The sequence below is a fragment of the Trichechus manatus genome, unplaced genomic scaffold (assembly GCF_000243295.1).
Source record: "Trichechus manatus latirostris isolate Lorelei unplaced genomic scaffold, TriManLat1.0 scaffold00545, whole genome shotgun sequence".
NCBI lineage: Eukaryota > Metazoa > Chordata > Mammalia > Sirenia > Trichechidae > Trichechus > Trichechus manatus.
The window spans coordinates 1,457-13,184 of record NW_004444481.1 but is presented as its reverse complement, the minus strand read 5'-3'; the positions used below and the strand labels follow the sequence as shown (position 1 = coordinate 13,184).

The 11,728-nt window shown below is 32.2% G+C and overlaps 1 protein-coding gene across 3 annotated transcripts in view; it reads left to right on the top strand.

Moving 5' to 3' along the window:
• Positions 1-10,589, top strand: part of LOC101341307 (centrosomal protein of 290 kDa) — a 35,068-nt gene extending 24,479 nt beyond the window's left edge. For all 3 annotated transcript variants that reach the window (XM_023725867.1, XM_023725866.1, XM_023725868.1), the window contains 9 exons: positions 565-716; positions 2,603-2,714; positions 3,514-3,969; positions 4,791-4,955; positions 5,981-6,088; positions 6,293-6,427; positions 7,672-7,938; positions 8,745-8,852; positions 9,483-10,589. In XM_023725867.1, the coding sequence (XP_023581635.1) occupies positions 565-716; positions 2,603-2,714; positions 3,514-3,969; positions 4,791-4,955; positions 5,981-6,088; positions 6,293-6,427; positions 7,672-7,938; positions 8,745-8,852; positions 9,483-9,686 (1,707 nt within the window). In that variant the 3' untranslated portion in view covers positions 9,687-10,589. The remainder of the gene's footprint in view (positions 1-564; positions 717-2,602; positions 2,715-3,513; positions 3,970-4,790; positions 4,956-5,980; positions 6,089-6,292; positions 6,428-7,671; positions 7,939-8,744; positions 8,853-9,482) is intronic.
• The last annotated feature ends 1,139 nt before the right edge of the window (positions 10,590-11,728 follow it).

Here is an 11,728-nt window from a genome sequence, read left to right as displayed (position 1 = left end):
TTTATTTTAAATCTATATTAATAAGATTTTATTATCTCATTTGGATATACCATATTTTACGCAAATAACACGTGCCTTCTGTGTTTGTTTGCCAACCATGCCCACCCCCAATGTGGTATTTTCATAAGCACGGCTTTGCCAATTTTTTTTATATGTTGCTGTAAAAAAAATTAGCATAGTGCATGTACAAAAATAGCTCGAGGGGGGCGGGAGGGCAAACAAACATAGAAGACATGCGTTTGCATAAAAATGTGGTGCTTGTAGGTGATACGATATAATTCTAGCAAAATATAATGAATATACTGCATTCCAGGCAAGTTGAGAAAATCAGAGGTTCAGATATTACTAAATAGTGAGTTGCCTAATACAAATTACTTTTGGTAGATTGAAATATAACTAGAGTTTCTAAAATTGGTTCCTGACTCATTCTCCTTTTTACCGACCCAGTTCAGTATCTGAACTAAAGCAAAGTAAAGAGATTGCAGTATTCTAAAAACTAAATTACAAGGAAAACCTCACCAACATGATGTATCTCAACATTTTCTTCATGTTACTTTTCCTTAGCTTACTAAAATCAATTTGGATGCACAGAAAGTGGAACAGATGTTAAGAGATGAATTAGCTGAGAGTGTGAGCAAAGCAGTAAGTGATGCCGATAGACAACGGATTCTAGAATTAGAGAAGAATGAAATGGAGCTAAAAGTTGAAGTGTCAAAGTAAGTACATGCAAACTTTTTAGTCAGTTTGATTATATGTGTCTTCTCTAGTTAATCTTTAAGAAACCTAATTACAAGGGCACAAGGGTAATATTCTTAGTGTCAATTGATACTGGTTTCTTTTTGTAAGAACAGAGTTAAGTAATATTTAACCTTGTTAAATAATAATATTGGAGAGGAAATAGCCTCTCAATATTTACATTTTTCAGAATCTGAATGGTGGAAAGCACTCAATTTGGAATCAAGACCCTATGAGGCCTGGTCCCTCCACATACTAATTTTTTTTTTTGTTGTTGGAGAAGCAATCACTTAATTTATTTAAATTTAAGCTTAATTTATTTAAACGTCAGTTTCTTTACTTTAATAAATGAGCAATAGTGCCTCTTCTACCTTTTCTATAATGTTGCTGTAAAAACATAATGAAAAATTCAGATTTTGACTTAATTTACATTTATTCAGCATCTGCTATATACTAGGTAGGCACTGTGCTAGGTATTAAACATGTATTAACTCATACGGTTATGCCTAATAATCCTGAAGTAACATTAGTGTTTTCATTTTACATGAGGGAACAGGGTCAGCTAGCCTAGAACACAAAATCTATGTAAGGAGTAAATACTGTGTGCCAGGTAGATGCTCTGTGCTCATTCTCCTCTGTAATTAGCTGCTGTTCTTGTGTGCCCTCAAGTTGATTCTGACTCATAGCCCTGCTGGCGCAGTGGTTAATCACTGGGCTGCTAATGGAAAGGTTGGTGGTTTGAACCAACCAGCTACTCTGTGGGAGAAAAGTCCTGGACATCTGCTCCTGTAAAGATTCCAGCTTAGGAAACTCTAGCGGGTAGTTCTACTCTGTCCAATAAGATTGTTATGAGAATTAGCTGCTACTTCAGTAGAAAAAGTTGAGGAGCACTGACTTAATCTATGAAGAGCAAATAATTAGTAAAAAATTTGTTTCAATGGCTCACCCGTAAAGTTATAGTCATCTTTTTGGAGCCTTAATAGTCCTTTTGGGAATATCAGTTATTCCCCGCCTTTTTCATTAAGAAGGACTTCTTTTTTTTTAATTCCTCCTCTGTCTTCATGGAACTCATCTTTTAAAATAATTTATAAGTATTCATTTTATCATATTTTATTAGTCAAGATTTATATAACTGGAATGAGGACTTCTGATCAATATAAGAAAACCAGGTTTATCGATCACACTGAGCTGAAATTGTTTCAGCCCAATGCAAAGAAACTTTACATTTTACTTTACCTATATAATTTCATCACAGTAGTCATATGGGAAATTGAAGGATTTATTACCATCAAGCTCCTCCTTTTTTTCCGTAATCCAAGTGAATGCTTACTTTGCTTTTTTTACACATTTTTGGTAACTTACAAGTTAAAATAAATCAAAATGTACATTAATCCACCTAGGGTATCTAGGAATTTAAAATTTCTATATTTTTAACTGTACAGTTTTATCGGATAGACCTAATTAGTACCTTATTCTAGCATATCTCAAACTATGGTAGCGCCTCATGAAAAAAAAAGTGTAGGAGAAAGTTCTTTGGCCATATATATTTGGAAAATGATATAGTTAAGTCCAGTTTGAGATAATTATTTAGTTTAGAACTTCTTAGAAGATGTAATATAAATGCTATGTATTATGAATTTTGAAGCGGGAATGGGATGTTGGGAATGGAGTTTTTCACAGAATACTTGTTAACCTCTCATGGAATCATGTTTCGTGAAACACAGTTTAGGAAACCTTGCTTTAGTATTTTATACAAAGAAGAGGCACTGGAAACTAATGACTTTTCCAGTGGTCTAGAATTTTGAAATTTTGATGTTCACTTAGAAAATGTATTTAATTGTTCCTGAAATATTTGATTACTTCCTAGACTAAGAGAGATTTCTGATATTGCCAAAAGACAAGTTGAAATTCTGAATACACAGCAACAGTCCAAGGAAAAGGAAGTAGAGTCCCTCAGAATGCAACTGTTAAACTATCAGGTATGTGTAGTATTGGCACTTCTATAGATATTTAAAAACAAACCAAACAAAACTCATTGCTGTCGAGTTGCTTCTGACTCATAGCAACCCTGTAGGACAGAGTACAACTGCCCTATAGGGTTTCCAAGGAGTGACTGGTGGATTCAAACTGCTGACCTTTTGGTTAGCAGCTGAACTCTTAACTACTGCACCACGAGGGCTTCTCTGTAGATACAGTGCTCCTTTTTACCTAAATTCACATTAGATATTGGGATGGTTTTAGAGTTTTATGAGAAAATGAGCCAACCAGAGGGTCCTATTCTTGTTAGTTGGAACCACATTAGAAACATACTTTCAGTTTGAAATACCATCCATAATCTAGAAAAGCATTTAAGTGTCTGTAGCTTCATTGTGCTAACTGTTGATCAGAACTAAGGCACTGATGAATAGTAATCATTCATAACAATATTTTCTCTTGTATTTATATGTAGGTTTTGCATATAAATTTTTTAGGATTAAAAAATAACTGTTACATCGTCTGCAACAGTATGATACTAATGTTCTTATTTGCATATGCGAATTAAAAAGCAGAGTAGTATTCCGACTTTTAGTTTGATGCCTCATTGGGATTTTAAACATATTTGATTCTGTGTTTTCCTCCTGGGTAATTATTTGTATTAAAGCATGGTTAGATTTTTATAGGATCTAATGTACCATTGCTTTAAAATTTTATTTAGTAAATTGCAATTTAAATTCATGATAAGTTTAATTGGAAAAATTTGGAATTTACTACAAACATATGTATATTTTTTAATATTAGGCACAGTCTGATGAAAAGGCACTAATTGCCAAGTTTCACCAACAAATTGTCTCCCTCCAAATTAGTGAGGCTGCTTCTCTTGGTAAGTTGGAGTCAGTTACATCTAAACTGCAGAAGATGGAGGCTTATAATTTGCGCTTAGAGCAAAAACTTGATGAAAAAGAACAGATTCTCTATTATGCTCGCTTGGAGGGGAGAAACAGAGCAAAACATCTGCGCCAAACAATTCAATCTCTACGACGACAGTTTAGTGGAGCTTTACCCTTGGCGCAACAGGAAAAGTTCTCTAAAACAATGATTCAGCTACAAAATGACAAACTTAAGATAATGCAAGAAATGAAAAATTCTCAAAATGAACACAGAAATATGGAGAACAAAACATTGGAGATGGAATTAAAGTTAAAGGGCCTAGAAGAGTTAATAAGCACTTTAAAGGATTCCAGGGGGGCCCAGAAGGTAAAACATTGATTTTCGATTCGTATTTGCAAAAGTTACATAATAATTTTAAGCTCTTAATATGTGCCTATACGAAAAATGATTAGTATATGACTGACCAAAATTGTAATTTATTAATTTTGATTTTATAAATTAGGAATTTTGACTCTTGAATGTGTATTATTTGTTAAAAAGATGTTTCTAAATAAAGATTTTAATAGAAGTGCTTTTATTGTTTAAGATGAAAGAACTTTAACACTAGAACCCTTCCCACATATATTAAGTACTAATTATAATTATTTTTTAGCCATCATAGTGGTAATTATTTGAAATCTACTCTTCATAATTATTAGCTGTTTAAAACTCTTTGTAATTAGTAAATTCACATTTATTTTTTAATATGATTCATTTTTTACCCCTGCTTGATAATAATTAAATAAAATACAATTATCTAACAACTGAATCTTATTCTCTAGGCTAGAAATATTTAGGATTTCCGTTTTTTGAAAGTAAAACTAATGTTACTGCACCTTGCTCAGTTAATTGAGTAAGTGCTTAATAAATATGTGAAAGTGAGTGGAAAATTGAAAGTGAATGTTAATTAAGAGTGATATCCATTCCAACGTAATTTGAAGAAGTTTCATGTTAAAAGCTCACATATTCTTATTAAAGAGTCTATGGAAGTTCTAAATAAGCTTTGCCATGTGGCTTGACTAAAGATAGTTTTATATCTTGTTTTATTATAGAATATTGTTCATTAATTTTAGTTAAAAACATTGGAATCAATGGAGAAATAATTTATATAGCATTTACATTTGTATATATAATTTATAAATCCTTAGGTAATCAGTTGGCATATGAAAATAGAAGAACTTCGTCTACAAGAGCTTAAACTAAATCGAGAATTAGTCAAGGACAAAGAAGAAATAAAATATTTGAATAACATGATTTCTGAATATGAGCATACAATCAGTAGTCTAGAGGAAGAAATTGTGCAACAGAACAAGGTTTCATTTTATATTTATTTTTGTTTCTTTGTTAAGATTTAAAGCATATGAACATTGCTTGAGGGATAACTACATTTTCTCCTAATTGAATATAGATCCCATTATTGTGTTATAAAACATTCTTGTTTATTTTCTAAACTACTCCAAATATGCATATTTATTTATTTAGTTGTTGTGATAGTGGCTTTACTTACAAGGAACAGTATATAAACAAACTTATTTCATATGTTGGTTTTTAATTTCAGTGTTAGTTATTTGATTGTTCACAGTTACTGTTTCTACTGGCTCTCACTGGTGGGTAAGGAAAAGACAGCGTGATGTAGAAAAAAGCATGTGTACTTTAGAGACAGAGGAAATTCGTCAAACACATGCTTGCATTAGAGGTTTTGTTTTTTCTCTTCCTAAATTATTCTTACCCCAGATACATGTATTGTTTGCTCAAATGTCATACTTTATCAGTGCAGCCTTAACCAACCACCCCATATATAACAGTAAATCCTACTGTCAGCATTTCCTCAGTAGAGATTACCTGGCTTCATTTTTTTTTCCATCTATCACTGCTTTTCTCAAGATGTCCATTTTTCTCCAGCTTGTTACCCTCTGACATATTACATATTTACTTGCTTGTTTATTGTATGTATCCCCTCACTAGAATATAAGCCTCAGGGTGATAGAGACTTGCTTTTGTTCACTGCTGTATTCTCAGTACCTAGAATAATGCTTGGCAAATAGTATGTGTCATTAAATATGTGTTGAATGAATAGATGGGTGAGGGGATGGATAAATGTATGGATGCATGGAAGGATAGTTGGGTTGAAATTCTAACTCCACATCTGTCTATCTCTGTGATCTTAGGCAAGTTACTTCATGTTTCTGAGTTTGTTCCCTTTTCCATAAGATGAGAATAATAATAGCAACCTCAAAGGATTGTTGTGAGGAGTAATTAAAAAATATATGCAAAGTACCTGTTATATGCCTGGTGAGTGTTTGCACGTGTGTATCTGACACAAATTATCCTTTTTCAGTTTCATGAAGAAAGACAAATCGCCTGGGACCAAAGAGAAGTAGAGCTGGAACGTCAGTTAGACATCTTTGACCGTCAACAAAATGAAATACTAAATGCAGCACAAAAGGCATGAATGATTCTGTAGTCTCTGTAGCATTGTCTAAAATGTTAACTCTTAGAAATAGTTCTAAAGTCAGATGTAATTTAACTGATGTTATCTTTTTAATGTTTAAAATATAACAAAACCTATGTTTTGTTATAGTTGTAAAAATTAACATCTTCTTCTCAGTGCTACAACTGCTTTTTTAAAAAAATTTCTAATTCTTAACAGTTTGAAGAGGCTACAGGATCAATGCCAGACCCTAGTTTGCCCCTTCCAAATCAACTTGAGATTGCTCTGAGAAAAATTAAGGAGAATGTTCGAATAATCGTAGAAACGCGGGCAACTTGCAAATCATTAGAGGAGGTAACCACATAAATTTGCATTTTAATTAGAGTATTACTGGGTATATTTGTGTAATTTTCTAAATTATACATAGTTATGCAGGTAGCGCATAGAATGATGAATAGTATCTGTTGCTAATTCCACTCTCCTTTTCCGCTCTTCTATAATGTTTCTAATAGCCAATAAGGAATAGCAGATATGGCTGTTTTGAATTCACTAGCCATTCAGTCACTACTAGTCATTTTTGGGCGTACTGGTCTGTAATGCTGAACGTGAAAAGAGAGAAGAAAGCCGTTAAATTGTAGTTTTATGAGCAATACAGGTGCCTTCCTGTTTGATCAAGAATTGATTCTTTTCATCCTTGTTTGTTTTTATTTTGAAATGCATGTTGTGTACTGCACTGTGTGGGTCAGTTTTGAGCTCATTCCTTTTTGTGGGTGATAAAAGGGTTTGAAGGTAAATTAGAAATTCCTTATCAGTTTACTCTAGGTCTTGAATTTGCTTGATAGGTGATCAAATCAAATCTGCTTTCTTTATTAAATTATCCAGAATATAGTATAAACTGAATATGATTTTCGTATTATTTTCCATCAAAACGTATTAACTGTAAATATCTTTTAAAATAATTTTGCAAGTAAAATTGTGTATTTTTTTAAGTAACTGAAGAAACTAAGATTTTCTTCAGTAATTATAACTAGATTTGTCATTTATGTGAATTGGCAGTGAGTTACTTGATTTAAAATATCTGCCTTAATCCTACTGAAGAGTAAACAGCCTTTCTCTGTTTTGTTTTAATAAACTGCAGATTTTATCATAGTGATTCATTGACTGGCAACCAAAGTACCAATTTCTGTACTCACCTGACTTTTTCAGATTAGTTTTATAGTAGCCTGATAGTCAACGGGTCTAAATAAAAGGAATGATTATTAAATTTCCTTTCTAAATCTAGCACCACACATTTCTAGTTCTAAATCTGCAAGATGTAAATAAGCACCTTAATTAAATTTCATCTTTATCATAAGGACATTTCTAAGATGTGATATTCTTATAACTAAATAAAATATGCATACAGATAACAGTAAGTGTAGTATTACATAGAAATACAATAAATTTAACCTTATTTAATATCAGATGTGTATTATAAGTATGATGTGAAAGTAAAGTGAAACTCCTATTTTGCTTAAAACTAGTCTTACTAAAATTCAGATGAAGCATTTTAAAGGAAAAAATTACTTTAATAAGTAATTGTGATTTGATCATTGCAGAAGCTAAAAGAAAAAGAATCTGCTTTATCATTAGCAGAGCAAAATATTCTTTCAAGAGACAAGGTAATCAATGAATTGAGGCTTCGATTGCCCGCTACAGCAGAACGAGAAAAGCTTGTTGCTGAGCTAGGCAGAAAAGAGATGGAACCACAGTCTCATCACACATTGAAAATTGCTCAGCAAACCATTGCCAACATGCAAGCAAGGTTAAATCAAAAGGAGGAAATGTTAAAGAAATATCAGCATCTCCTGGAAAAAGCCAGAGAGGTATTTGATTATATTACGTTATGCTGTTTTATTTATTATCATGTTTTCAGTCAAATACCAAATATTATTCTACCCTGAAATGGTAGTTTATTTCTTACTTTCAAATAGTTCTATTTAGGAATTGTTACTTTTATGTGATTGGATTACAGATCTGTCAGTAAAACTGACAGTTTATGTATGTGTATCTTTCTCTTAGGGACTGACTACATCAGAAATAGCTTCTAGGGTGAAACTATATGCTTTTTAAAAATAACAATTAAGCTCGTAGGTAAGGATTGAGGCAGTAAGTTACAATGAAATCTGTCACAGTGATTATCAGTGAAAATCAGATTTGCTGAAATTTTCAGGGAGATGGAAATAACTCTCTAAAATTTTTCTAAAATTAAAACAAGTTAAAAGGTGATGAACATACTCTAATGTTAGGAGTAACTTATAAGCTAAGGCTGGGCTTGGCAACTTGAACATGTGCTGAGGAAAGTGAATACTGATCTAAATATAGATGAAAGATAATGATATTACACCTTTCCTATCTCCTAAGGAGCCCTGGTGGCACAGTGGTTAAGAGCTCAGGTTGATAACCAAAAGTTCGGCAGTTTGGATTCACTAGCCGCTCCTTGGAAACCCTATGGGGCAGTTCTACTCTGTCCTATAGGGTCACTATGAGTTGGAATCGACTTGACAGTTTTGGGTTTTTAGTTTATCTCATAGGGATTTTAAAAAATTAAAAATAAGATATTTAAGATCTTTGGAATGTAAATTCATTTGAATCACAATTTAAGATATAACTTTGATTTGTTGTAAAACAGGAGCAAAGAGAAATTGTTAAGAAACATGAGGAAGACCTTCATATTCTTCATCATAAATTAGAACTACAGGCTGATAGTTCACTCAATAAGTTCAAACAAACAGCTTGGGTAAGGGTCTAAGAACTTTCTATTTTTTATTGATTTTGAGACCATATAATTTAAAATTTCACTCTCATTTACAATGGAAATCACCCTACCTTTTGTTGCCACAGTAATCTTCTGAAAACACAGCTCTGATTATTCCTGTCCCTAGACCCAAATCCTTCAGTAGCTCAACACTGTCTGCAAAGTTATGTTCAGACTTTATAGCGATGCACTCAAAGCTTTCTATGGTCTGACCTCAGTCCGTCTTTTCAAATTCTATATGTTGTAAGTTTCACCTATAACTGATTTCCATCTTCTAAATTCAGCTTATACTTCACCTCTTTTGATCATTTTGTCTCTGTGTCAAATGACCTATCATCTCTTAACTGTGCAAATTAACATCCTGCAGCCTTAACTTATTAATTCAGTCAACATTTATTGACCTTCTGCTACATATAGGCACTTTGCTAGATACTGGGAATACAAAGAATAAAGTCTTTATTGAAAACTGTTCTGTCTTCTTTAAACTTTCATTGCCTATTAAATTTTAGATTAGATAGTACATTTTGATCATTTGAGGAACGAAATTAAAAAATACAGTAAGTATGATATTGAGTTCTACATGTCCATGGCTATTATATTCATATTTCATAGGATTTAATGAAACAGCCTCCTACTCCAGTTCCTACCAGTAAGCATTTTATTCGTCTGGCTGAGATGGAACAGACAGTAGCAGAACAGGATGACTCTCTCTCTTCACTTTTGATCAAACTGAAGAAAGTATCACAAGATCTAGAGAAGCAAAAAGAAATCACTGCATTAAAAATCAAAGAATTTGAAAATATCAAATTAAAGTAAGTCTTAGAAAAGTATTGTTGTAAAAATAGACAAATGGGAATGATGATATAATACAGATTAATGTAAGCATTTCCTGTGCCAGGCACTATTCTAAGCATTTTATGTATATTACTTCATTTTATCCTCATGACAACTTGTGACATAGATTATTATATTTCTGTTTTCCTCATTTTTCACATAGAAAGTTGGGCTACAAAAGGCTTAGTAACTTGTCCAGGAGGAGGTAGGAGAACCACATTTGAATCTAGTCAGTCTGACTGAAGAGCAGACCAGTTTTTGTCCTGAATCTGATTCTTAAACCCTTTAAGTTTCAGTTTTCTCATAGATAAGGTAGAAATAACAGTACTTCCCCTGGCTCTTTCAGGGTGGATATGTGAAGACTAAATGGTACTGCCTATGAACATAATTTGAAAATTTGTAAAGTAACATTTAAATATAAAACTTTTATTTATTGCTATCCTCATACACTGTAACAATACCTGGCGCATAATAGATGCACAGTAAATATTTGTTAATGAAAACTTAGCTATATTTTTTGTTATTAACCATAGTGACTGTTGATTACGCAACAGCATTCTTTATATTAAAGAGTGTAAATGTTGCTCAACCAGAGTATCAGAACATAGATCTTAAACCCAAACTAGATTTGTAATTACTCATTTTTTAATCATTATAGAACTATCTTTTTGGTCCTCAATTTTTTTAGGTGAAAAATGAGAAAGCTGAGCTACTTAACCTATAATATCCGTCCCAACTCTGTAGCCCTTATTATTCCTTTGATTCTTTTCTTACTCCAAGATACTTTTGACAAAAGTAACACTATTTTTACTTTATTAAGTGTATGCTACTTTTAAAAAGTTAGTCTCTAAAATAAAACTGGTTTAGCAATAACATGTTATAATTTCAGTTTTTTTTTCTCCACTCTTAAATTTTTTCATGAGATTTTATTTTTGGTACAGTAGATTTCTGGTCGTGTTTTAGAGTTTAAAAATTACTTGTGCTGTTACGTCTAATTCTTAGCTATAGAAAGTAATCATATTTTGAAATTACCTTATAAATGTTATTTTTTTTACCACATGAAATACTTGAAGTAGTTATTTTGTACCTTACAATGTTATTTAACCCTTAAGATTACACTTTTATTCTCTGTATTCACATTGCTGTACATATTTTAATGTATCTTAAGAAACTATGTATCTGTTTGATTTCTTCACTAAAACCTGATTATTTTCACAATTTGGTTATTATTTAAAGTTAGACTTCAGTTTTCACTGTAACAAGTCCCAGAAAGTTTAACATTTGTTCATGACAACCCAATCTTCCCTTTATTAGTCAAATTTTAATATTCGAATTCCATATTGATGACCTTACTGTTCCACTGTATGTATGCACAGTTCGGTTTATCAGACTTACTAATGCTTAATGAGCGGTAAGGATTAATTGAATAACTAAGCAGTGATAGTATCTATCGACATAATAGTAGTGACTTTGGAATTATAAATTAATAGTACATGTGATATCTGTGAAAGTTTATAGTCTGTCTTTGCAACATGTCAATATAGAATAATGGTTCTTGACTAGGGATAATGTTGTCCCCCAGGGAACATTTGATAATGCCTGGAAACGGTTTTGATTGTCACTAGGGGGTACTACTGGTATCTCGTGAGTAGAGGCTAGGGATGCTGCTATACGTCCTACAATGCATAGGATGGCTTCCAACAACAAAGCATTATTCCATCAAAAATGTCAATAGTGCTATTGTTGAGAAACGTTGAAGTAGAGGAAGAAGTCTTATTTTACTGGAACAATAATGCTTAAAGTGCTATTTTGTTCGTTCTCTGTATTATTTGACTAGGGTCACAAAGTAGCACAATGTGATTACCAAAAATAGCAGAAAAAAATGTCTATTTTATGCTAAGCTTAAGAGAAGTTAAGTGGAATAAAAGAATTGTCTTGTTTTTTATTTTGATGTCTACATCAAGACTTAGATTGTAAGGATACTTAGGACTGAACATTTGTTCTTTGTATAATTCGTTATCAAT